The sequence below is a fragment of the Chiloscyllium plagiosum genome, unplaced genomic scaffold (genome assembly GCF_037043375.1).
Source record: "Chiloscyllium plagiosum isolate Xiang-an unplaced genomic scaffold, Cpla_swu_hap1 HiC_scaffold_35, whole genome shotgun sequence".
Lineage (NCBI taxonomy): Eukaryota > Metazoa > Chordata > Chondrichthyes > Orectolobiformes > Hemiscylliidae > Chiloscyllium > Chiloscyllium plagiosum.
This window is the reverse complement of record NW_028270173.1, coordinates 63,423,693-63,450,660: the sequence shown is the minus strand read 5'-3', so window position 1 is coordinate 63,450,660 and position 26,968 is coordinate 63,423,693. Positions and strand designations below refer to the sequence as shown.

Below are 26,968 nucleotides of genomic sequence, written 5' to 3'. Positions count from 1 at the left end.
GGAGTCCAGTTGAGTAAAGAGATCAGGAGCTGAGTGACCCTGGTGAAACCTAAACTGGGCATCACTGAGCAGATTGTTGCTGAGCACGTGATGCTTGATAGCGCTGTTGATGAACCTTTCCATCACTTTACTGATAATGGATAGTAGACTGATTGGGCAGTAATTGGCCAGGTTGGATTTGTCCAGCTTTTTGTGTATAGGACATATCTGGGCAATTCTCCACATTGTCGGATAGACACCCGCGTTGTAACTGTACTGGAAGAGCTTGGCTATGGAAGTGGCAAGTTCTGGAGCACACATCTTCAGTACTATTGCCGGAATGTTATCAGGGCCCATTGCCTTTGCAGTATCCAGTGTCTCCAGCCGTTTTTTAGATTTCACTTGCAGTGAATCAAATTGGATGGAATACACATAAAACTTTAACAGGGCATCAAAACACAACTTACTGCAAATAAAGATAAGGTTGATATATGATCACTGTTATAATGAAGAATAATGGCAACTAATGTGTGCACATCAAGGTCTCATAAACTGGAATATGATCATGACGAGATGATAATGTTTTGAAAAGGGACCCATATTCATCGTTTCAGTCCTGAAGAAGGGTTATACCCGAAACGTTGACTTCTCCACCTTCTGATGCTGCCTGGCTTGCTGTGTTCTTCCAGCCTCCTGCTTGTCTACCTCGGAATCCAGCATCTGCAATTCTTTTTTGTCTACAATGATGTGCCCTCCAAGCAACTGAACACACAATACTGATGAAGAGCTTATGCTCGAAACGTCGACTGTCCTGCTCCTCGATGCTGGCTAACCTTCTGTGCTTTTCCAGCACCACACTTTTTGACCCTGATCTGCGGTCCCCACTTTCTCCTAGTGGAGTACAGCTGGCTTGTTTTAGGCTGGTGAAAAGGCTGCGATCCCGGATTCCGCCACGAGGGGTTGCCATTTACAGGCGCAAATCTCCAACACCAGCACTGTTCACGTCACGGCCTCAGATTCGAATTTTCGAACGGTCGGCGACAGCCTTTCATGTGTGGAACAGAACTACAACTCCCGTTAGGCATCGCGGGTGATTCTCCTCTGATTGCATGCCTCTTTCGTCACTTCGCAGGCGCGATGCCCATATGCATTATGGGTAATGTAGTTCGAAGCGGGACTGTGGAAAGTTTGCATGAATTGAGCAGAGACCCTATGGAGGTTTTAAACAACCTCAGGATGAAGGGGGAGCTTTCTGGGCTTGGGGCTGCAATTCAGTCATGTTTGAGGGGATGGTCTGTCCATTCCTCCATAAAACACAGGAAGGCACTTCTTGAGAACGTCTCTCCAACGTTTTCTCACCAAATGTGAGTTTTTGCTGCAATGTCGGAGAAATTTTGGAGATGTTGGGTTTTCACAAGATTTTGGGACAGATCTGATAAATGTTGACGTTAGGATATTACCGTCTAAAAAATATTTTCATACGAATTATTGGAATACTTTTGTGTGGATGGAGTGAAATTTTGGATTATTTTGTGTGAACCCCGCTGTAAACGGTCACGGTGATATGGAAGTTGTGGACACAGCTTTTTAGTGTCCGATGTCTATTGTTGTCCGACCAGATAAATTACATCTGCATGTTAATGGCCCATAAAATATCAATAATCTGTTGGTGAAGTTTTATAGTCAAGGGTTTGAACCGCAGACTCTGAGCTGAATAATTGGTTGGTTTGGTCAGGTCTCCAGGTACAGGGCATCCTCGGAAGGAGTGCACCACAATCCTGGATTTTACATCCTGGACCTATGGAGGGCACACACACTCTGACATAGGCTCATGGAGAATTAAGTTCTGCAGAAGGGTCGTGGGACCTGCGATGTTAACTTTGTTTGCTCTCCACAAATGCTACCTAACCTGCGGAGTTTTACCAGCAACTTCTGCTTCTGCTCATTGTTCTATATTATTCATATTCTGTATTTTTAATATGGATAATAATATTTGTCCATTGCTTATAGGTCAGTTTTCAGAATCTAGGAACATTGTCATATTTGGAGTTTGTCAAATGGTGAGTTTATTGTTCATAAATTCTGAAAGGTTTTACTAATATCAGAGTGATGGTTGCTAATCTAGCATCTGAAAAATGGGGTTGTAATTGCAGAACTTGGTGAAGATCACTCTTATTCCTAAATACATGGGGACATGACGGATGTTGAGGTTAGGGATAGATGTTTGATTACTCTCAGCAAGTTAGCATAAGGAGGGAAGCAGTGTTAGATATTCTAAAAGACATTAATGTGGACAAGTTCCCAGGTCCAGATGGGATCTATGCCATATTGCTGAGGGAAGCAAAAGAGGAAATAGCTGGGGCTTAACAGATATCTGCAGCATCCATGAACAAGGTTGAGGCCCCGAAGCACTGGAAAATTGCTAATGTTGTTCCCTTGATTAAGAAGGATCGGGACAATCCAGGAAATTATAGACCAGTGGGTCTGACGTAAGTGGGAGGGAAGCTTCTGGAGAAGATACTGAGCGGATAGGATCTGTTCCCATTTGGAAGAAAATGGGCCTCTCAGAGAGAGGCAACATGGTTTTGTGCAGGGAAGATTGTGTCTTACCAACTTAATAGGATTCTTCGAGGAAGTGGGCGGCACGGTGGCACAGTGGTTAGCACTGCTGCCTCGCAGCGCCAGAGACCCGGGTTCAATTCCCGACTCAGGCGACTGACTGTGTGGAGTTTGCACGTTCTCCCCGTGTCTGCGTGGGTTTCCTCCGGGTGCTCCGGTTTCCTCCCACAGTCCAAAGATGTGCAGGTTAGGTGAATTGGCCATACTAAATTGCCCGTAGTGTTAGGTAAGGGGTAAATGTAGGGGTATGGGTGGGTTTCGCTTCAGCGGGTCGGTGTGGACTTGTTGGGCCGAAGGGCCTGTTTCCACACTGTAATCTAATCTAGTCTAAAAAAAAAGTGGCAAAGTTGATTGATGAGCAAAGGGCTGTAGATGGCATGCCCATGGAATTCTATAAGGTGTTTGATAAGGTTCCCCATGGGAGGCTGATGGAAAAAGTGAAATCGAATAGGGTCGAGGGTGTACTAGCTAAATGGATAAACAGGAGATAGTAGTAGTGGCCTGTGACCTGTGAGGGACCCGTGACCAGTGGTGTTCTACAGGGTTCCATGCTGGGTCCACCGTTGTTTGTGATACACATAAATGATCTGGAGGAAGGTATAGGTGGTCTGATTAGCAAATTCACAGAAGACACTAAGATTGATGTAGTTGCACATAGTGAAGGGGACTGTCAGAGAATACAGCAGAAAAATGATAGATTCCAGTGTTGGTCAGAGAAATTACAGATGGAGTTCAATCTGGGCAAATGTGAGGTGATGCATTTTGGAAGATCCAATACAAGAGCAAACTATACAGTAAATGGAAAAGTCCTGGGGAAAATTAATGTACAGAGAGATCTGGGTGTTCAGATCCACTGTTCCCTGAAGGTCGCAACGCAGGTCAATAGAGTGGTTAAGAAGGCATATGGCATGCTTTCCTTCATCGGACTGGGTATTGAGTAAAAGAGCTGGCAGATCATGCTACAGCTGTATACGACTTTAGTTCAGCCACATTTGGAATACTGCATGCAGTTTTGGTTGCCACATTAGCAAAAGGATGTGGATGCTTTGGAGGGGTGCAGAGGAGGTTCACCAGGACGTTGCCTGGTATGGAGGGTGCTAGCTATGAAGAGAGATTGAATAGATTAGAATTATTTTCATTTGGAAGACAAAGGTTCAGGAGGGACCTGATTGAGGTCTCCAAAATCATGAGAGGTATAGCAAGAAACTTTTTCCCAAAGTGGAGGACTCAATTACTAGAGGTCACGAGTTCAAAGTGAGACAGCGGAAATTATTTTAGGGAAGATATGCCTGGAAAGTTCTTTAAGCAGAGAGTGGTGGGTGCCTGGAACATATTGCCAGTGGAGGTGGTAGAGGTGGGCATGATAGTGTCATTTAAGATGTACCGAGATAGATACTTGAATGGGCAGGGAGTAGAGGGATACACCTTATATATAAACTTAGAACAGAGGCAACAGGTTTAGATAGAGGATCTGGATCAGTGCAGACTTGGAGGGCTGAAGAGCCTGTTCCTGTGCTGCAATTTTCTTTTATCTTTGTTCTGAGCATCATCCCTTGTAATTCCTGTAGTTTCCTGCAGTGATTTCTGTAGATCTCCCCCCCCCCCCCCCCCCCCGCCACTGATTCCATTAGTTCAACCTAGAAAATGACAAAAATAACTTAAGCAATTTCCAAAAATTTCCACATCTCGTTTCTCCATAATTCTTTCACTAACATTTTCCCTTCCGCTTCAGAGCGATTGTTTTTTCTCTGAGCTGATTTCCTGAACTGACACACTTTGGTTAAATCAGTGATTTCTTTTGACCTTCCATTTCTCTGTTGCGAAAACAAATTCAAACTGAATATTCTGACTGAGTAACCAATCAGGACCTGAAAGATGAACCAAACAGGGCAGTGAAAACATGTTCAATGCCAACCTGAGTTTGGGAATGAGATATTCGGTGAATTGGCCATGTAGTTAGATTAGATCACATACAGTGTGGAAACAGGCCCTTCGGCCCAACAAGTCCACACCAATCTGCCAAAGCGCAACCCACCCAGAGCCATTTCTCTACATTTACCCCTTCACCTAACATTATGGGCAATTTAGCATGGCCAATTCATCTAACCTGCACATTTTTGGACTGTGGGAGGAAACCGGAGCACCCAGAGGAAACCCACGCAGACACAGGTAGAATGTGCAAACTCCACACAGTCAGTCGCCTGAGGCGGGAATTGAACCTGGGTCTCTGGTGCTGTGAGGCAGCACTGGTAGCCACCCACGTGTTAGGTGAAGGGGTAAATGTAGGGGACTGGGTCTGGGTGGGTTGCTCTTCAGAGGGTCGGTGTGGACTTGTTGGGCCGAAGGGCTTGTTTCCACACTAAGTAATCTAATCTAATCTATTAATATGGTCAGTGGTTTTGTAATAACTAATAGGTCGTGCAGGTTAGTGTTATATGATATAATGCCGAAATACTGAAAGGTAGTTTATATATGAGGTACTATCATAAACTGCTTTTTTGGTTTAAAATTATTGAGGGCTTACAAGAGACACAGAGTTAGATGTCTCGTAAATTTAGAGATGTGGTTACACATCAGGATCAATCAGATCGATGGATGACTGTCAGGAAAGGTAAGAAGATGGTTCAGAAGTCTGCGGTGGCTATTTCTCTGAGATACTCAGTTTGGATGCTGTTGCAAAGGATAGACTCTCAGAGGAAAATAGAAGAGACAGTCAGAACTTGGGCACTAAGAATAAATCTTATGTTAGACAGGGTTTGACAAAATGTAAAGGAATGATTGTTATGAGGGACTCTTCTGTCAAGGATATAGACAGAAAATTCTACAGGAGCGTGTGTCCAAGATGGTATGCTGCTTTCATAATCCCAGGATTAAGAATGTCTCAAAATGTTTGAAGTATATTGTTAAAGGGGAGATTGAGAAACCAGAAGTTGTTGCACACATTGGTAGGCATAACATAGTTAAAGAAACGATGAAGGCTTTGCAGAATAAGCGGTTAGGTACAAGAGTAGAAAATAAAGAATCTCAGAAATAGTAACCAGCAAATTGCTGCAGATGCTGGAATCAATCCTGAAAACAAAAAATGCTGGGAATCACAATGGGTCAGGCAGCATCCGTGGAGAGAAGGCAAGCTAACATTTCAAGTTTGGATGATTTTTGATCAGAGCTGACGAAGTGTGGAGGGGACAGTATTTATGCTACAGTGGCAGCATGAGGGCTGTTGGAGTGTGAGAGGAGAAAGGATGTTGATCGTTCAGATAAAGTGATCGGAATGTGAAAATGGCAGAATATTTATGCCCAGCTGCCAATCGGGAAAGAACACAGAGTCCCACTGGAGTTGGGGGGAGAGGCGCGAGGACATGATGACAGAGAATGCAACAAGTAAAGCTTAAAGTAAGGGGAAGAAATCTGAAGGTGTTGAACTCAATATGAAGTCCAGAAGATTGTAAGGTGTCTTGTCTGAAGTTCAGATGTTGGTCCTCCAGTTTGCTGTGATTTGCTGGAGCATTGCAGCATGCCGAGGACAGACAAGTGGGAATGTGAGTGGGATGCTGTGTGAAAATCATTGGCAATGGGAAAGTCAGGGTCATGCTTGCGCACAGACTGAAGGTGCTCCGCCAAGCAATTTCCCAGTCTGCATTTGGTTTCTCGAATGTAGAGTAGGCGGCATTGGTTGCAGCGAATGCAATAGACCAGATTGGAGGAGGTACAGGTGAAATGCTGCTTCACCTAGAAAGACTGTTCAGGCGCTTGGATGGTGAGCAGGGAGGAGGTGAAGCGGCAGGTGTGGCACTTCCTGCAGTTACATGGAAAGGGGGGTCGTGTCCATGTTCTGGAGGGAATCATCTCTTTGAAATGCAGACAAGACAAATTGGGAAAGATGTGCTTGGTGAGCTGCTGTACTTGTCTGAAATGGCAGATGATGGTTCTTTGAATGCGGAGGCTTGTGCGATGACGAAAACTGAGAACAAGGGGGACCCTATCATACTGTTGTGAGTGATGGTAAGGGGCAAGGGTGGAGGCTTTGGTAACAGGTGAAATATGTTTGAGGGCCCTGTTAACACAGTGGGTGGGAAGGCATGGTTATGGAAGAAGGAAGCTATGTCAGCAGAGCTGTTTTTGGAAGGATATATGTCCAATCATACATGATGTAGGTGAAGGATCTGGGATAATGGGATGGAATTCTTACAGAAGGTGGGTGTGAAGGGCTGTAGTCAAGGTAGCTATGGGAGGTAGTGGTTGGCAAAGGACAGTTTATTTCCTAAAATGGAGAGGGAGAGATCAAGGAAAGGAAGCAAAGTGTCAGAGATGGATGATGTGAAATGCCATGGTGGCATTTCTTGGATCATTGGGATCTCTTCTGGGGCAAAAAAGGCCTGTTGAAAAAGGATGGCTTTCACTTGTACTGAAAAAGATCAATATTGTCGCGGGAAGATTTGCTAATTCTCTTAAGGGAAACTGTAAACTATTAGCGACGGGGAGTGGAGGGATTCAAAGGAGCAGAGTAAATAGCATGTTGGATGAGGATGATTTTGAGTCTGAAAAGACCATGTTAATTAGAAAAGACAGGCAATGGCACATGAACCAGCCCTCAAAAGAGCAGCCAATGTGCAGAGTGGGTGGGCTCTCTGATTGACGTCTCTCACAGTCAATCCAAATATTTCTGGAGCAACATGAGTTTCCTGAAACTTGGGAAACTGACCGGGAAATGGAGGTGACTTTGAGCAGCAGATCAGGCGGAGATTTAAACTTGTCATTGTCCCATCTGAATAAAACCTCACTTATTGCAGCTGTTGTATAGAACACAGGGAGAGACTGTTCCCACTGTCGAACGGATGAGAAACAAGAAACACTTTCTCCCACCTCCAAACTCACTGTCAATCACAAACAAAACAAATTGCTGGCAAAGCTCAGCAGTCTGTCAACAGAAATTGCAGTTAATGTTTTGAGTCGAGTGACACGTTCTCAAAACTGCTGCCAATTACATGTTAATCACTTGTTCAGTATGGTCAGAAGAGAATGGCACCCTCCTGCTCGCCGTCCTGACCAGACCACTGTGGTGGCAGACTCTTCAGCCATCACAATCACCTTCCCGGGATAGTGTTCCAGTCACATCCACAATAAGCTGGACAATTAGTCCCTAGTATTGGGCACTTTATAGATTCAGCTCTCAACACTGAGTTCAAAAACTTTCGAGCGTGTAGGTCAATATTGACAACTCTTCCAGCCCAGTGTCCTGTTTTCATGGGTCTAATCTAAGCAGCGCTGACACAATTTCCAGGCTAACTGAGCAGATCTGGTAGCATCTGTGAGTAGAAAGCAAAGTTAACTGTTCGAGTACAGTGACCCTTCTTCAGAACTCTGCTTTCTCTGCACTGCCCAGCTCTACCTCTGACCGAAGACTCACAAACCTGACTGGCCCGGCCGACCCATTGTCTCAGCCTGTTCCAACCCGCCGAACTCATCTCCACATACCTTGATACTGTGCTAGCCTCCTTTTCCAGGAACTCTTCACATGTGTTCGGGGCACCACCCACACCCTCCACCTCCTCCAAGACTTTTGTTTCCCTGGCCCCCAATGTCTCATCTTCACCAAAGGCATCCAGTCCCTATATACATCCATCTGCCATGACAAAGGCCTCCAAACCCTAACTTTCTTCCTCACCTGGCATCCCCACCAGTATTCTTCCACCTTCACTCGCATTCGTCTGTCTGAACTGGTCCTCACTTTCAAAAACTCCTCCTTTGAACCCTTCCACTTTTTCCAGCCAAAAGGGGTAGCCATGGGCCCCAGCTATGCCTGTCTCTTTGTCGGTTATGTGAAACAGTCCATCTTCTGTAGTTACACTGGCACCATTCTCCACATTTTCCTTTGCGACATTGATGACTGTATCGGCGCTGCCTCATGCTCCCATGAGGAGGTTGAACAGTTCATCAGCTTCACCAATACATTCCATCCTGACCTGAAGTTCACCTGGACCATCTTGGACACCTCCCTCACCTTCCTGGACTTCTCCATCTCCATCAACGGTGACCGACTCAATTCGGATATCTTCAACAAACTCACCAACTGCCACAGCTACCTGGACTACACCTCCTCCCACCCTGCCTCCTGTAAAAATGCTATCCCTTATTCCCAATTCCTTCACCTTCGCCGCATCTGCTCCCAGGAGGAACAGTTCCACCACAGAACACACCAGATGAACGCCTCCTTCAAAGATCGCAATTTTCCCTCCCACGTGGTCAATGATGCCCTCCAGCACATCTCATCCACCTTCTCACACCTCCGCCCTCAAACTCCACCCTTCCCAATGCAACAAGGACAGAACCCTCACCCCCGGGTCTTCACCTTTCAACCCACCAACCTCTGTATACATCGCATCATCCTTCGCCATTTCTGCCATCTACAAACATACCCTGCCACCAGAGATTTCCCTCCTCAACCCGATTTAATTTCTGTAAAGACCATTCCCTCCACAAATCCCTTGTCAGGTCCACACCCCCCACCAATCCACCCTCCCCTCCCCTCCCAGCAACCTCCCCGCCACCATAGGAATTGCAAAACCTGTAACCACACCTCCCCCAAGGGAGCCTTCCACATCCGTCGGAGTTTTTCCTGCACTTCTACACGTCATTTGCTGTATCCGTTGCTCCCGAGGCAGTCTCCTGTACACTGGGGAGACAGGACGTCTACTTGCAGAATGTTTCAGAGAATATCTCTGGGACACCAACACCAACCAACCCCACTGTCCCATGGCCAAATTCATCAACTTCCCCTTCCATTCTGCCAGGGACATGCGGGTCCTGGGCCTCCTCCATCACCACACCGTAACCACCTGACAGGAGAAGGAAGAACGCCTCATCTTCTACCTCATCATCTCCAACCACACAGCGTCAATATGGACTTCACTAGTTTCCTCATTTCCCCTCTCCTCACCTTATCTCAGTTCCAATCTTTCAACCCCGCATCGCCCTCATGACCTGTCCATCTTTCTTCCCACCTATCCACTCCCCGCACTCTCAGCCCCAATTCCCTCCCATTTATCTCTCTACCCCCTCGGCCCACAAACCTCATTCCTGATGAAGGGTTCCTGCCCGAAACGTTGATTCTGCTGCTCTTCGGATGCTGCCTGACCTGCTGTGCTTTTCCAGCACCACACTCTCGACTCTCTCTCTCTACAGATGTGACCAGAACTGCTGAGTTTTCCCATTCCTGTTTTAGTTCCCGATTTCCAGTGTCAGCTGTTCATTGGAAATTGTTTTTTCGAACATATTTTCTATTACTAACAGCCACCATAAACAGGTACACTTTGTGATAACAAAATCAGAAATTGCTGGAGAAACCCAAGTCGGTCTGGCAGCATCTCTGGAAAGAAGACACATCTATATCTGTTCTTGTCACCATAAACACTTCCTTTGCCTTTCACTTTGAGGCACTCCCATTAACCCTGAAACGTTAACTTTGTTTTCCCTATACAAATACTGCCAGACCTGCTGAGTTTCTCAGGCCACACCTTCGGTTTTGTATTTAGATTTTTTTTCTGGAACTACCTTCCTGTGATTGATGGAGGAAAGGACGACCATCTCCTCAAACATGACTGAACTGCAGCCCCAAGCCCAGAAAACGTCCCCCTCCACAGAGACTCGGCTCAATTCATCCAAACCTCTCACAACTCCGCTCCGAACTACATTACCCATACCGCACGTGGGCCCAGCACCTGCGCATTGAGTGGCGGCTGTGTGGAATCAGGGGAGATGGTCCGCGATGCCTGCCGGGGGTTGTAGTTCTGTGCTGCGCAGTGGCCGTGGGCGCTCAGCATTCGGGAGTCCGAACGGCTGTGACGTGGACAGTGCTGGACGAGGAGGTGCGTCCCTGCAAAAGGCTATTGGAATGTGATTTCTTCTCGCCTCCCCCTCCAAATAAAAAAAATCTGCAAATGCTGGAAAACAAATAAAAAACAGAAATTTTTGGAAAAATGTAGCATCTCTGACATCATCTATAAATAATGAGAGAAGGCAGAGTTTAACATTTTGGGTCCCTTGACCCTTCTTCAGAATGGCCCTCCAATTCCCTCCCCATTCACAACCCCATCAGTCCTCCTTCAGTCTCTGTACAATTACTTTAGAATTAGGTTAATTGTCACCTGTTCTCAAGTACAAGAATACAGTGAAAAGTTTGCAATGTCGCTCGTAATGGTAATAATGTGGAGGGAGGGCTCCTAATGGTACAATCTTAGATACAAAATTGGAGAAATAACAGATAAAAAAAAGTTACATCACCTAACTGATTCATGGAATAAGATAGAAAATAGCACACTCATTGGCCTTAGTCTAGCCCCATCCCCTCTCCTTCCTCCATTTCCTTCCCTCACTGCTCTTTGCCTCTCTTTTACACCATTTCCTCATTCACATTCCACCCCCTTCATTGTTCATCCTGCTGTCTTCACACTTCCCCTGGGGCAGATTCCTCGCTGTTGTGGACAGGCTGTTCTCCTCTGGAACCAAGCCCTTCATCAGATAGCTGTCTTTGCTGAGGCTCAAACTCACTCAGCTGCAGGAAGATCCGAAAGCCCAACTTAGTCCCTCCACAACCTATCTTCAGGCCAGTCCCTTGTGAATGGATAGTCATTCCCACCTTTTTTAGATTGAAAGTGAATCAAGTGGAGAATAGAAATTTCAATCTGGGCTCCATCATGGCAGTTTCGCTCTCCCTTTCACTTCCTTTCAACCCTAGTCCCATGTTCTCAGTGTGAAAAATAGGATCTGCAAATATTCTAGGATCTTTTGGAGATTCGGTGGCATGGTGTCTCAGTGGTTAGCACTGTTGTTTCACAGCGCCAGGGACTTGGGTTCAATTCCAGACTTGGGTGACTGTGCAGAGTTTGCACATTCTCCATGTGATAATCTGGGTTTCCTCCAGGTGTTCAGGTTTCCTCCCACAGTCAAAAGATGTGCAGGTTGGGTGAATTGGCCATATAAAATTGTCCATAGTGTTCAAGCATGTGTCGGTTTAGTAAGAGGTAAATGTACAGCAATAGGAGGATGGGTTGGGGTGGACTTGCTGGGCCGAAGGGCCTGTTTCCACACTGTCGGGATTCTATGATCTATGATCCCTGTCCTAATCTACCCGTCTGTGCTTAAAAAATGACACACAGTCCAAATTCTCAGATAATTAGCAGTACTCTTAGCTGCTGCCACCTCCCAGGCAATTAACCTTATTGAGCCATTAGTCTCTCCACCAAACTTCACGCTGTTTACATTTTGCCTGAGCACACTTACGTTGCAATTAATAGTGTTGTGGTTTCCTGTATCTGCAGGGGACCAGGTCTGTGGAGCAGCCCTTAAAGCTACTTGTGTGCCTTTCAGGTTACATTATCACATAAGACAGGAGACTGCTCACAGAGCACAGGAATCACCCGATCTGAAGTGGACAAGAGCACAGGAATCACCCGGTCTGAACTCGACAGGGAACACAGTTCCTTGGAAAAGATTCCTCGTAAATTATTTATTCCAACCTGTTAAAGGAAGCTGCAATGGTCCGTTTCTCAGTGCTGGTCTCTCTGTGTGGAGTGGTCTATGCAGGTTGGTACTGGAGTCAGAGAGCATATTACTGGCTATTGAGGCATTAACCCTTAATCAGTGGGTAATTGGCTCAAGCAGGTTTGCAGTGTCAGGCTTGGTACTGGGACATTAAACCTCAGTGAGTAATGGTGTCAGAGAGTGCATTCAGTCTCAGGCTGGAGAAAGAGCTCAGCTACAGTTTGACAATTAAGCCATGCATTTGCAACACTGTCACTTCAAAAAGATCTCTTTGCAATTAAATCCTTTAAATAGTCTCATCATCTCAATGAGATCATGCTGTAACTGAAATGAATTGAATTGCATGTATTGTTAATTGCACCGAGGCACAGTGAAAAACTTTGTCTTGCGAGCAATACAGGCGGATCACATAGTTAAACAGCATAGATAAGTAAATAATAGGTAAACAGTGGCAAAAACAAAAACACAGGTGCAGGCAAATGCTACAGGTTTGAGAGTCCATTCATTATTCTGACAACAGTAGAGTTGAAACTGTTTTCACTGGAATACAAGCCAGGTCTTTGCAACTTGTTCAAAACTCAGTATCTGTCTGTTTGAGATATACACTTCAACCAATCTATCCTTATGCAGTGCCCACAACAGAAAGCAGTTCTCCAGAGTTTTGGACAATAAAAACATACTTTAATAAATACTGTGAGAACTAGTGCACTGTCTAGTTTTATTTACAGGCGGCTCTGTATTTTAGGGTTTACTTATGGAGGCTATGTGTCGGGGTTTATTTACAGGGAGCTCTGGGATTTATGTACAGGGGATTCTCTGTCAGAGTTTATTTGCAAGGAGCTCTGCAATGTTTTTGAGGTTCATGTCCTGATATCTTCCTCTCTCTCCTCCTCCTCCTCTCCCTGTTTCAGGCTCTCATTCCCTCCGGTATTTCTACACTGCAATGACCCCAATTTCTGGTTTGCCAGAGTTTCTGGCTGTTGGTTATGTCGATGATATCCCAATTGATTACTACGACAGTGATCTTCGCAAAGTGATCCCTCGGCAACGATGGATGGCAGAGTGTCAGGGCCCTGAGTATTGGGAACAGCAGACTCAGATCCTGAGGAGCTCTGAGCACATCGGGCTGACCAATATTCAGACAGCCTTAAACCGCACCAACCAGAGTGGAGGTGAGACCAACCCTCCATCTGGCTCCATATGCCTGCCTATTACCCACTTCCACACCTGATACCTCAGTTTTTTCTGTTATCACCCATTCTCCCATCTCTTTATTACTCCCATCCTCCACGTCTCTGTAGTCTTCCATCCTCTGTGTAGCTTTATTGCCCCCATTCCTTGTGTCTGTCTATTCTCTCCAACCCTTGATGTCTCTCCATTCCTACTCATTTCTGTTTCATTCCCCTGCCATTTCATCTCTGAATCTGTGGGTAGGTTGGCACTGCTGAGTCACTGTTGTACAAGCTAGCACAGTTACAAATGTCGAGGCGTGATAGATGGAGTTTAATCTGGATAAATGTGAGGTGCTACATTTTGATAAGGCACATCAAGGCAGGACTTGTACACCGTAACAGTAAGGTCCTAGGGAGCATTGCTGAACGAAGGGAGTGCAGGCTCGTAGTTTCTTGAAAGTGGAGTCAGAGGTAGACAGGATGGTGAGGAAGGCTTTTGGCACGCTTGACTTTACTGGTCAGAAGGTTAAGTACAGGAGTTAGGATGCATATTGTGGCTATACAAGACATTGGTTTGGCTTCTTTTGGCTCGTTTTAAATGCCCCCCAACATCAGATCTTCTCAATGGTTTGATGTTGATGACACAGGTTGACGAAGGTCGAGCAGTGAATGTGGTGTATGTGGACTTCAGCAGTGCATTTGATAAGGTTCCCACGGTAGCCTCATTCATAAAGTCAGGAGGTATGGGATACAGGGAGATTTGGCTGTCTGGATTCAGAATTGGCTGGCTGACAGAAGGCAGAGAGTGCTTATAGATGGAAAGTATTCTGCCTGGAGGTCAGTGGTGAGTCGTGTCCCACAGGGCTCTGTTCTTTGGCCTCTGTTCTTTGCAGTTTTTATAAATGACTTGGATGAGGAGGTTGAGGGGTGCCTTGGTAAATTTGCCGATGACACAAAGGTTGGAGGTACTGTTGATATTATCGAGGGCTATTGCAGGCTGCAGTGCGACATAGACAGGATGCAGAGCTATGCTGAGAAATGGCAGATGGAGTTCAACTTGGATAAATATAAAGTGATGCATTTTGGAAGGTCGAACTTGAACGCTGAATATAGGATTAAAGACAGGATTCTTGGTGGAAGGAAGGGATCTTGGTGTTCAAGTGCATAGATCCGTCAAAGTTGTCATCCAAGTGGATATGGTTGTTAAGAAAGCAAACGGTGTTTTGGCTTTCATTAACAGGGAGATTGAGTTTAAGAGCCGCGTGGTCTACAAAACCCTGGTGAGACCACACTTGGAATATTGTGTCCAGTTCTAGTTGCCCTATTATAGGAAAGATACAGAGGCTTTGGAGAGGGTGCAAAGGTTTACTGCCTGGACTGGAAGGCTTGTCTTACGAAGAGAGGTTGACTAAGCTTGGACTTTTCTCTCTAGAAAGAAGAAGGAAAAGAGGTGATCCAAACAAGGTATACAAGGTAATGAGAGGCATGGATAGAGTTGTTAGCCAGAGATTTTTCCCCAGGACTGGATTCACTGGCATGAGGGGTCATAGCTTTAAGGTGTTAGAAGGAAAGTATAGAGGAGACATCAGACGTAGATTCTTTACACAGAAAGTTGTGAATGCATTGAATACATTGCCAGTGTTGGTTGTGGAAGCAGAGTCATTAGAGACATTTAAGCATCTGCTGGACATGCACATGGACAGCAGTGAATCGAGGGGTTCATAGGTTAGGTTATTTTTATTTTCGATTAGGAATAATCCTCAGCACAACATTGTGGGCCAAAGGGCCTGTTCTGTGCTGTACTTTTCTATGTTCCATGTTCTAGGTTAGCAAAACAAGAAACTCATAATTGATTGGGTTTTAGTATCGTGGGTGATAATTTAAAGTGATTGCTGTTTTGATAACAATTCGAATTTAACCAACCAAAGTCAGAAATCCCTTTCACGGCCAAATGTCACATATTTTCAATTTTCCAGCACACTCTGGGACTGCCATCTCATCATATGCACAGCTGCTTGTAAGCTCTCAGTTCAGACCAGCATTCACTCTCTCTCTTTCAGGTACAATACATGCCTTCAGTTTCATAACAGTGGTGTGTGTATAGAATGACCTGCCAGAGCCAGAGGCTGGCACAATTGCAACATTTAAAAGCATATGAAAACGAATGGTTCAGAGGAATATAGGCCTAATGCTGGCAAAAGGGACTAGATTAATTTTAGTTATTTGGTTGGCATGATCTGTTTCCTTGCTTTCTACCTCCATGACTTAGTTACCCTTCAATGCTGTAATGATCCTGTGATTCGACAAATACGGAATACCGAGATTCCTCTGATTGCAAACATTCCCCTCTCCCTCACCATTCAAACAAATTCTGCTTTTCCTGTTTTTCAACTAATTTAATGCTTCTCCACATTGCAATGTTCTTGCCCTCTCACACACACTTTTTCTCTGTCCCAAACCAACGTCTGTGTCTTTAGGTTTGTCTCGGGTACTGACCTTCATGGCCCTTGCTAGCTACAGCTCACCAATACCAATATGACTAGTTTAAACTGACTGTCTGCTTTTGGTCCATTCATCAAAGCTGAATCCCATCAATCACTATTTTCTAGAATAACGTCATATCTGGCACCTTATCAAAACTGATTTGAAATTCCCATATTATATACTAGCTTCACTAGCTCCTCCTTTTATTTACAATATTGATTATGTCTTTGAGAAGTTGAAGTAGATTGGTCAAAGATGATGTCCCTGTCATAAATGCATGTTAACTCTGTGTAAATAAATTATGAACCTGTTACCTTGTCCCTAATAATAATATGTTTCAGTATTTTGCCTGTGACTGATGTGAGGCTCTTGCTGTGTGGATTCTCCTTCCTTTAAACAGAATTGTTCCGAATGGAACAGGATTGGTCTGTTTCCTTCTTTTCAATATTTGGAGTGTTTGAGAATAGAAGGAACTGGAAAGGTGAAAACCTCCCTCTCTGCTAACCGATAGGTCAGGGTAAGTGGGTTCTCTGTGCGATGATCTTTGATTGGCTCTGTGCTTGATTGACAGGGATCCACACGGTCCAGATAATGCACGGTTGTGAGCTCCAAGATGACGGGAAAAGCAATGGATTTCACCAGGAAGGCTGGGATGGCCAGGACTACATCAGCTTTGACAAGGAGCACATGGTGTGGGTTACCCCAGTATCCTGGGGATTGATCACCAAGAACAAGTGGGACCAGGATAAAGCCAGGAATCTACAGAGGAAGGCTTACCTGGAGAGAACCTGCATTGAGTGGCTGAAAACATACTTGAAGCAGGGAAAGAGAGAGCTAAAACCCAGTGAGTGAGTGAGTGAGGGGGAAGGGGTGGGGAGATTATTGAGAGAGAGAGTGTGAGGGATGAGGGCTGGGTGGAGAACTGAGTGTCAGAATGTCTGAGAGAGAGGGAGTTTTTTAAAATTCATTCATGGGATGTGGACATTGGTGGCTTGGCCAATATTTATTGCTCAAATTGGTCTAGTGTTCTGAATCACTCGTCCAGTGACGTTATCACTCTATCACATCCTTAAACACCACTTCGGAATGAAAGTGAGGGTATGAGATGAGTGAATGAGGGGAGACTGAGGTTGAGGGGCAACTGAGTGTGTAGAGGTGAATTAAAAATAAGGTAGGTGAGCAGGAGTGAGAGTGACAACAGGCAATTGAGAGTCATGGAGTCTGAGAAGTGGGACTTGGTGGGAGCTAAGATTGAGATGATAGCCTGTTAGGGAGCAGTGAATGATATTCATTATTTCATCTTTAGATGAAAGGTCTAATGTCCAGATTATAGGGAGTTTATGATTCCTTGGCGTCAGGGTCTAACCCCAGGTTAAAGTTGTATTGAAGATTCCTTCGGATCTGGTTTAAACTCCAATTTGAAAGGATATTTATCAATCCCTGTGTCTCGCTTATGCGACGCTGATCTCTTTCACTTTCTCAGTTGCTCCTCAGATGTTCCTTACTGTGGATACCGCATCAGCAACTGATTCAGCCCAACTGTCCTGTCTCGTGACGGGATTTTACCCTCGCAACATTGAAGTCGTTCTTCTAAAAAATGACAGACCAATCGGGGAGACATACTCTACTGGCATTCTGCCCAACCACAATGGCACTTACCAATTCAGGAGATGGGCAGTAATCAACTTGGAGGACAGAGCCACCTATTCCTGTCAGTATGAACACAGCAGTGAAGGGTTGGAGACCCGACAGTTGGGTAAGTGCAATCGCAACTTTTGGGGATTGAGTATATGTGGATGACTGTAGGAGACAGTGTGTGTCTGACACTGTGGCGGAGAATGTGTGTGTGTGTGCTAGGGACTGCGGGAGACAATGTGTTTGTGTCAGGGTCTTTGGGATGGTGTGTGTCAGAGACTGTGGGGCTAGTGCCTGATGAGGGACTGGAGTTTCACTGTGAAATTGAAATATGAGGTTAAAAGGTTTCACACATGCTGCCAATTCTAAACTATGCACCACTGTCGCACTGATCTTATATATCATCATGTGAATCTGTGGCAATATAATGGCTCATTCACTCGCTACAATCTCTATATTTGTACATCTATATCTATTTTATAAAGCAGTCAATCACTGATTTGTAAGAAATTCCCTTCACTGCAGCTCGACAAAAATGACAAGGATCCTGATCTTTCAAAAGCATCATAGCAGAAACTACTAAAAATGAAACAGCTGTTTATCTATAAAAAACAAATTGTGTAATTGGTACAATTGTTGAGAGACTGAGCTGTCAATTACACACTGTTTTACCCTTTGGTGCAGCTATTTCAACACACTAATGGACAGGTAGCTTCTCAGCCACAAACATATAAAAAGACTTGCAAAGTGGAATAGACTCATAGTTCGGGGCTACTTTGAGAACACTATTACAACCCACCTTCCAGCCAGAAAGACCTTTATTCACCCCCATCTTTGCATTGTCACTAAGCTAATTTCTTATCCCTTAATTCCATTTGCCTGCATCTTCTTAACAAGCCTCCCTTCTGCGAGTTTGTTGAATGCTTTAACAAGTCCACATATATAACATGTGCTGCACACAAACTTGGTCAACTTTCCCTGCTACATTAAGTTAATCAGGCATAACGTCCCTTGAATAAATCCATAATGGTTTTGTACGATTAATCCATGCCTTTCCAAATGAAAGTTGATTTTGTCCCTGATGATGATTTCCCCTGCTGTTGGACTGCTTGCCCTGTACTTTCCTGGATTTATCCTTGCCTCAATGAATGATGCTGGAACAGGAGTGACTCGACCCCTTCCATTTATCTCACCTGTATCTAATGAAGACTGAGAGATGGTGACCTATGTTTCTGCCATTTGTATATGAGCTTTCAATAATCTCTGACACATTCCATCTGGACCAGATGAATAATAAACCTAATGTCTTTCATACATCTTTCCATTTATCATTATTCTATCCATAACTTTTGTCTCCATAACTAGTGTCACTAAATCATCTGCTTTCTTTGGGAAGACTGGTACCATGTGTTCATTTAATAGTTTTAACTATAGTTAGGGTCATGTCTGGAGTATAATTGTGTCCACTTCTGGGCATTGCTCCTTTGGAAAGGTACAACGAGAATGGTGTTGGAAGGAATTCAGCACAGATTTACCTAAATGTTGCACAATTTCAGAAGTTTAATTATGAGGAAAACTTACTGATCTTCACTGAGGCTGAGTAAGTTCATGGTGATTTTATCGAGTATTTTAGGATTCTTAAAGGAATTATTGATAAAGTCGATGGAACAGATTTCTTTTCCATGTCAGGGAGTCCAGGAAAAGGGAGAAGGCCTTCAAATCAGAGTCTGCCTATCCAGGAGAGACATTCAAAATCTTCTCTTCACTGTGCAGAGCTGTCTTCTATAAGACATAGTCAACCCGAGCTCAATTAATCTCAAATCTTATATCGATAGAGTTTTGGATTGTTAAAGGTATTAAGTAAGAAGTAGTTTAGATACAGATCACCTGGGATCTCATCAAATGGTGGAACAGATACAAAGGGTCTGAATTGTCATTTCCTATTCTATTGTCTGAGATATTCAGCTGCTGGTGTTACAGTGATTGGTCAATAGTTTCCAGGTTCATCTCTCTCCTCTGGAGTGTTATCTTAGAGATTTTCCAACCCTTTGACAGCTCCCTCATAGATGAGGAAGATAGGAAGATAGTGATCAGAGCCTCTGCAATCTTCACCCTTCAATTCCTCAGTAACCTACGTTGTATCCCTCAGCCATTTTTTGACTTGCCATTCTCTTTACCCCAGTTCCTTCGCTCAATCTATTTTTATTCCATTTTATTCTCCCACAGCCTCTTTCTTTACTGTTTCATTGATAGTGTCACCTTCAGTCAAGGTCTATTTTAAATACTTATTTAGTACATCAGATGTCTCCTATGTCTACATAAGGTAACCCTTCTTTTCATCTATAACCAGCCCTACCTCTCCTCATCTGCTCTGTAATTGCTTCATGTTGAGAAATGCACCTGGGCCAGCCCCCTTTTCAACCTTCTTTAGGTGAGTATTTTCCTGTTTAGTTTTTCTGTAGCCTTTCACAGAGCCACTCCTAACCTCAAGATATTGTAATCAATGTTTCCTAAATGGTTTCCCACTGAAATCTGCACCCCTTATCCCACTTCATTCCACAGAGCAAGCATTCCAGGCTTTTAACAAGTCCTTTGAATAATCACGCCATCTCCTCTTTGCTCCCCTAGAAACCTTTGAACCCGCATTACTTTCACAAAGTGATTGATTGTGAGGACTACGAAGTGGATTAATCAATTGTGTGACCGGGAAGGGGACTAATTGTGAGGTTGGCTGGTGATTTACCACCCATATTGATGACGAGAATGGAGTTTGGAATGACAAGTAATTCCAAAGTTTGTAAAAAGAAAACAATCTTCATTTAATTATCTCCCTCCCTAAAGTGGATTACAAAAGTGTAGTCCCTGTCACAGCGCATCTTTCCAACCAGTACCACCCTCCAGTCAGACGGCCAATCACATCACAGACTGTAACGTAGGATGCAGGCTCATCCTTGGTACAGCTGTTTCTGAATGAGCAGTGACTGTGATTATTCATTGAACACTGAACTCCTCCTCAATTGTCACCCCACCACAGTTGAGGCATTCCAACTGTCTCCAAGATCTCTACAGGGAACAAATGACCATTTGAATATTGGAATTGTTGCTGCTGTCCTCGTTCTGATTGGTATCGTCGTTGGTATGGTTGTCTGGAGGAGGAGAGGGAAGACAGCAGGACAGGATCTGCCACTGACAGGTAGGAGCAGCTTGAAATATCACCACAGTTGAGGGACATTTCCCAATTGCTCCCCAAACCCTCTTGGGTACTAAAGTTCCCATGTAGCGTATAGTAAGTTTACGCAGGTAATGATGAGGGAACAGCATGTAACTGATGTCCCCTTGCATAAACAGTAGGTTTGTGTGGGGCTGATGTAAGGAAAAGACAATTGAAGTTCTGTTTTTTTCTGTGTCTCTTATAGGAGGAAAGAAGAAATCCATTTATAATCTGGCAAATTGTAAGTGTGAAAATTATAAATACTTGTGTCTGTTTTTCTCTCTGTATCTGTCAGTGTACCCTGTGGATGTTTGCATTTCTGTCCCAAACGGGGTGTGTGTGTGTGTGTGTGTGTGTGTGTGTGTGTGTGTGTGTGTGTGTGTGTGTGTGTGTGTGTGTGTGTGTGTGTGTGTGTGTGTGTGTGTGTGTGTGTGTGTGTGTGTGTGTGTGTGTGTGTGTGTGTGTGTGTGTGTGTGTCTTCCTGTATGTCACTGTCCCACGTTGTAAAATGTCTGTGTGATGGACATGTTTCCTTTTACAGCTACTGATTCAGGAGAATCACCCACTACCTCGTTCTCCTTGGCCTGAGATATGAAGTCACATTCTGCAATTTTTACAGCTGAATATACACCAAACCGGCATGAACTGTGGGCCTGTGGTACTGGGGGAGAGACTGGACCGTATGTCATCATTGCTTTCTCACTTGACATTTGTGTTTTCCACTCAGAAAAACCCAATTTTGTGACCAAGTCTGGAAAAGACATCAATGCCAGTCGTGAAGTGAATAACTCTGGTCTCGAATCACTCAGTTTCGTTTAATACACATGGCTTTCATTGATATCAATTTATTTTTTGGAAGGTACAGATTAATTTTATCACGGTTGAGAAGGCTAATGTCTGGTCAAGTAGAGAGTGAAGCTTTTCTCTCCCTCCTTGACTCATCTCCTTCTCCTGCAGCTGCTTACTATTCCTTGCTTCTCTTCCCAATAACAAATGAACCTTGTATATTGAACACACACACACACCTCTCTCATACACTCACACATGTAATCCCCACACTCACCCCCACACACAAACCCTGTCAGACTTATACCCCATTACAGAAGCACACCCCCACACATGCACGCACACACACCCCACAGACACACATCCACATGCTCACACTTACTCTGTCTGCCCTGCACACACACACTAATATTTTGTCGGATGAATTTGTACTTGCAGAATTACATCTTATTTTTCTCAAAACTGCCAAACTCCATGTAAGATCCTGTAAATCCCAATTTAGAAATAGAATCAGTCTGAACATTGGGACACCAACAGACTTTAACCTCATGCCTTCAATGCAGTATTCAAGCTGAGATGGCACTTATTGTTAAAGCTAACTTGAGAATATAGCTTTAAAAAAGTTCTGGGATTTACATATGAAAGAACCAAAACTAACATGGTCATTCGAAAAGATGAAAGACTTAACAAACCATCCAATTTTTTTCAATATATCATTTCAGTGGCATCACACTGTAGTCATTTGCTATGAATTCTGTATCATATAATCTTATACTCCACAACCACCTGATGAAGGAGCAGCACTCCGAAAGCTAGTGCTTCCCAATAAACCTGTTGGACTATAACCTGGTGCTGTATGATTTGTAACTTTGACTTACCTGGGCTTTTCAATATATGGTCAGCCTCTCGGACTCATGTTTATTCAGGGAAGTATGGTTTCTCCCATTCTCCATTGTCTAACTGACTCTATCCAGTGACTAATCCCAATATTAACTATTCAGTCTGAACTTGTCTGGTCCCTTCGTATTTCTGGTTTTGCACTGATGTTGAAAAATGAATCTTCTGGGAACCTCTTGTTCTATTCAAGTCTAACTGACTCTATCCAGTGACTAATCCCAATATTAACTATTCAGTCTGAACTTGTCTGGTCCCTTCGTATTTCTGGTTTTGCACTGATGTTGAAAAATGAATCTTCTGGGAACCTCTTGTTCAATTCTATTCTGTTGCCAAATTCAGTAGCCTGACAGACTCATCCTGCTAACTCTGCATCCTGACCAACAGGTGGATGCCACTGGGTCAAACATTGGTCCCACTTCTCCTTTAAAAAAATTGGAATTAATTTACATTCCCTTCTCCTTGTTCAAACGACTTGACAAAAATTCCTCCTCATCTCTCTCCCCACTTTGTCACTATTGATGATCATTTGTTACCTTGACTGACTCTTCCTATTAGGGAAAAATAATTGACTCCATCAAGACACCTCTTCAGTTTGAAAACCCTCGATTAAATCCTCTCATTTCCTCTGCTCCAGTTCAGAGTCTGTGCACTGACCAATGAGTGAGATTAGTGTTGATGGAGGTTGTGGTAGGGAGTAGGCCTGTTGATGAGACAATAATATGCATGCTTTAAGTTTTTTTTTTCCTTCTTGATTTTTAATAACAAGTACTGAGTAATAGTTTGTATTGCAAGTTTAAATTGCAGTATGCAAATATTCATATAAGGTGTGAAAGCATGTGCATCAGATATCATCAAACTGTGACACAAAATGCAAAGCTTGTCACAGATGTATCCTGTTATGAACTTGTTGTGAAAGAAACGTTACCCTAATGTGAGAAGAGTTGTGTTCTTTTACATGTTGGATAAAAATAGCTTCGATTCATTGATTATTAATTGTGTTACTGATCCATTTCTTGATATGTTTGACCGTGCAGTAACCTGAATACATTTTGAAGGTGCAGTAATTTGCAGCTTTCAGAAAGCAATAATTTGATTAACTGTAAGCTGGAGACTGCATGCTGGAGCAGAACTTCTGTCTGAATAGGACAGGGTGTAAGGCAGTACTGGAGATGAGTGAGACTTGTTGAGAATTGCTGAGACATGTGGTCCACTTCAGTAAATGTAACTGTCTGTAAAGATTTAATAAATGTAAAAGTGACTGCTTGCTGGTGTCTAGTTTGAAAATGGCCTGCTAAATCAGAAAATCTTTTGAAATGATACATCGTAAGCATTATCAGACACAGGATCAGCAGTTACAACCAACACACCCTGAGACCCAGTGTGGACCTTCAGGGAAATGGTTTCTGTTCAAATGATCAGAAATTTCTATTGTTGCTCCTGATTTTAAAACTTTTAGAGTCTGACCAGAATCAATTGTCTTCTGTGACTCCCTCGAAGATTTCTATAACCATTCTAACTACAGAGAATACTGGGCACTGATTTGTGAAATCAGCACGGAGTTCAGATTGATAACGATAATGCCTGTTGTTCAGGAGGGAGAAAGGGAATATCAAAGAAATATCATTATTATGGTCATACTGGAGTCTGGTCTCATCAGAATTAGCCCCACAGCCTGGGATCAGCTGATAATTCCGATCCGAGCAGCAGGACAGTCAGTGAAACACAATCAGGTTTCCAGTTTATCATTTGGATTCATCCGTATTTGCAATAAAATGGTCTGAAAGGTGCTCTTTGCCAGAGAATGTTTGAGGTGAAATGTAAATCTTTCCTGATGCTGCACTGGAAGATACTTTATTTACTTACTTGTGGGAATAGCTTGTTGTCCTTCCTTAAGAAGGTGGTGGGAAGCTGCCTTCTTGAACTGTTGCAGTCCACACATGTTGTATATTGACTTACAATGCCAATCAGGAAGAAATTCCGGGATTTTGTCCCAGCGACAGTAAAGGAACAGCGGTACATTTAAAGTCAGGATCTTGCAGTTGGTGGTGTTCCATGTATCTGCTGCCGTTGTCCTGCTAGATGGAAAAGATAATGGATTTGGAAGTGCTGTCTAAAGGTAGTCAGGAGGTGAGTTAATTGCTGCATTATTCCTCAACCTCTGACCTCTTCCTATGTTTATGTGGTGAGCCCAATTAAGTTTCTGGTCAATGGTAATCCCAGAAACAATTTGTAGTTGGGTATTCAGTTATGGTAACACCATTGAATAGCAAAGCTGGAGTGGGTAGATTGTCTCTTGTTGGAGATAGTCATTGTCTGGCATTTGTGTGGCCTGAATGTTACTTGTCAGTTTTCAGCCTGATATTGGATATTGTACAGCTCTTGTTCCATTTGAACTTGGACTGCTTCAGTATTTGAGGAGTCGCGAATGGTACTGAACATGGTTCCATCATCAACAAACATCCACACTTTTGACTTTGTGATGCGGGGAAGGTCATTGAGGAAGCATCTGAAGATGATTGGGCCTCAGACACCACACCAAGGAACTCCTGCAGAGGTGTCCTGGAGTTCGGATTACTGACCTCCGATAACCACAACCATATTCCAATGTGCCAGGTATGATTCTAACCAGCGGAGAGTTTGCCCCATGATACCTATTGATTACAAATTTGCTAGGGCTTCTTGTTGCCACACTTGGTCAAATTCAGCCTTGATGTCAAGGGCTGTTACTCTCACCACCTCTAGAATTCATTTATTTTGCCCATCTTTGAATCAAGGCTGTAATATGCAGAGCTGAGTGACCCTGGCAGAACCCTGGGAATCACTAAGCAGATTATTGATGAGCAAAGGGATGCTTGATAGCATTGTTGATGACACCTTCCATCACTTTACTGATGATCAAGGGGAGTCTGATGTGCTGGGAACTAGCTTGGTAGGGTTTTTTCAGCTTTGTGTTTACTCGACTTATTTGAACAATTTTTCACATTGTCAGGTAAATGCCAATGTTGTAACTGTCCTGGAAGTTTTGGAGTACAAGTCTTTAGCTCTGTTGACAGAATGGTTGTAAGGTCCCATAAATATTGCACTATCCAGGACCTCCAATGATTTCTTCATATCACATAGAGCGAATTGAATTGGCTAAAGACTGGTGCATGTGATGCTGGTTACCGTAAAGGGGCCGAGGTAGACCATCCACTTGGAACTTCTGGCTGAAGATTGTTGTGGATGCTTCAGCCCTTTCTTTTGCGCTAATGTGTTGGGCAATTTCATCATTGAAGATGGAGATATTTGTGGAGCCTCCATCAGTGAGTTGTTTAGTTGTTCACCACCATCTGCGACTGGATGTGGCAAGATTACAGAGCATGGATCTGACCCATTGGTTGTCTGATCACTTAGCTCTATAACTTGCTGTTTATGCTACTTGCAAACTGTCCTGTAGTTTAGATGATGTCCAATTTGAGCTGTTCTGTTAGGGAACTTTACAGATATTGTGAATACAATCTACTGTGGGATTGTCATAAGGTAGGCGGATATGAGAAGAATATGAAAGTGAAAAGACAGTCTTACATTACATCACATCTTTTGTGACCAATAACGATCTCAAAGTGTTTTCCAGCCAAGATGAACTTTTGAAGGTTACTGTCCATTCAGTGTTCTATGTTTCCCTTGCTGGGTTGCCGGTGTCACGGGAGAGGCCAGCATTTGTGGCCAATCCTTATTCCTCTTCAGCTCCCATAAAATTCAACAACATTTCTGTGAGTCTGGAATCATTTGTCAGCCAGACCAGGTAGTGACGAGAGAATTGCATTAGTGATCCAGATATATTTTCATCATTGCCAGTCTGACTGCAAACGCAGGTTGGTAAGCTCACTTGGCTGGACGGCAGGTTTGTAATGCAGAGACGTGCCAACAGCATGAGTTCAGTTCCTGCACCAGGTGAGGTTGCGATGAATGACTGTCCTTCTCAACCTCTCCCTTCACCTAAGGTGTGGTGATCCTCAGGTCACCTGTAGTGGTCGATCTGTAATGAGAGAGCAGCCCAATGACCTGGTAAATCTGTGGCAGCTATATTACTATGACTAGCTTTATATTCCAAAAATAGGTATTGAATTCTTATTCTAGAAACTGCCATGGTGAGATTTCAGCCCATTTCCCCAGAGCATATCCTGATACCTTGGACCACTGACCTATTGATAGAACCACAGCACTAGCTGCCTGTCTTCCGCTTTTGCTCTAAATATCATTGTTTCATAGGACAAATATCCATCCAACAAGTTCAAATTGTGGCCAGTCATGACCTGTGTCATTACCTGATTCATCACTCAGTGCCGGATCGACCTGCAGCACAATCGTAATCCATACCCTCACTCCGATTTCCCACAAAGTGCCTCACCTGAAAGACATTGGAAACCCCTTCAGATCACATCCGCTCATTTTTATCAACTATGGTTCAACATAACCACATAGCTGTTCTCAGTCGATCACATGGACTTAAGCTGAAAATGTGTTGCTGGAAAAGCGCAGCAGGTCAGGCAGCATCCAGGGAACAGGAGAATCGACGTTTCGGGCATAAGCCCTTCTTCAGGAATGAGGAAAGTGTGTCCAGCAGGCTAAGAAAAAAGGTAGGGAGGAGGGACTTGGGGGAGGG

The 26,968-nt window shown here is 43.9% G+C and overlaps 1 protein-coding gene across 3 annotated transcripts; it reads left to right on the top strand.

Moving 5' to 3' along the window:
* Positions 1-1,270: 1,270 nt before the first annotated feature.
* Positions 1,271-23,586, top strand: LOC122541611 (class I histocompatibility antigen, F10 alpha chain-like). 3 transcript variants are annotated; one of them, XM_043678491.2, is made up of 9 exons: positions 1,271-1,343; positions 1,990-2,039; positions 11,965-12,180; positions 13,050-13,310; positions 16,366-16,638; positions 17,278-17,550; positions 20,464-20,622; positions 20,846-20,881; positions 21,182-23,586. In XM_043678491.2, exons 3-9 carry the CDS (start codon positions 12,132-12,134, stop codon positions 21,226-21,228), a joined length of 1,098 nt encoding a protein of 365 aa, XP_043534426.2. In that variant the 5' UTR covers positions 1,271-1,343; positions 1,990-2,039; positions 11,965-12,131; the 3' UTR covers positions 21,229-23,586. The 3 variants fall into 3 exon arrangements, with proteins under 3 accessions (XP_043534426.2, XP_043534431.2, XP_087835866.1); XM_043678496.2 differs by lacking the exon at positions 20,464-20,622; XM_087979740.1 differs by lacking the exon at positions 1,271-1,343 and having other exon boundaries at positions 1,979-2,039.
* Positions 23,587-26,968: the final 3,382 nt, after the last annotated feature.

What these genes read in the sequence shown, in the direction of transcription:
- LOC122541611 (XM_043678491.2), top strand. Translation starts at nt 12,132, where the DNA reads ATGGTCCGTTTCTCAGTGCTGGTCTCTCTGTGTGGAGTGGTCTATGCA. An exon ending in CCGCACCAACCAGAGTGGAG is followed by an intron (nt 13,311 to 16,365) that starts GTGAGACCAACC and finishes CTTGATTGACAG; the next exon opens with GGATCCACACGGTCCAGATA. An exon ending in GTTGGAGACCCGACAGTTGG is followed by an intron (nt 17,551 to 20,463) that starts GTAAGTGCAATC and finishes ACCCCACCACAG; the next exon opens with TTGAGGCATTCCAACTGTCT.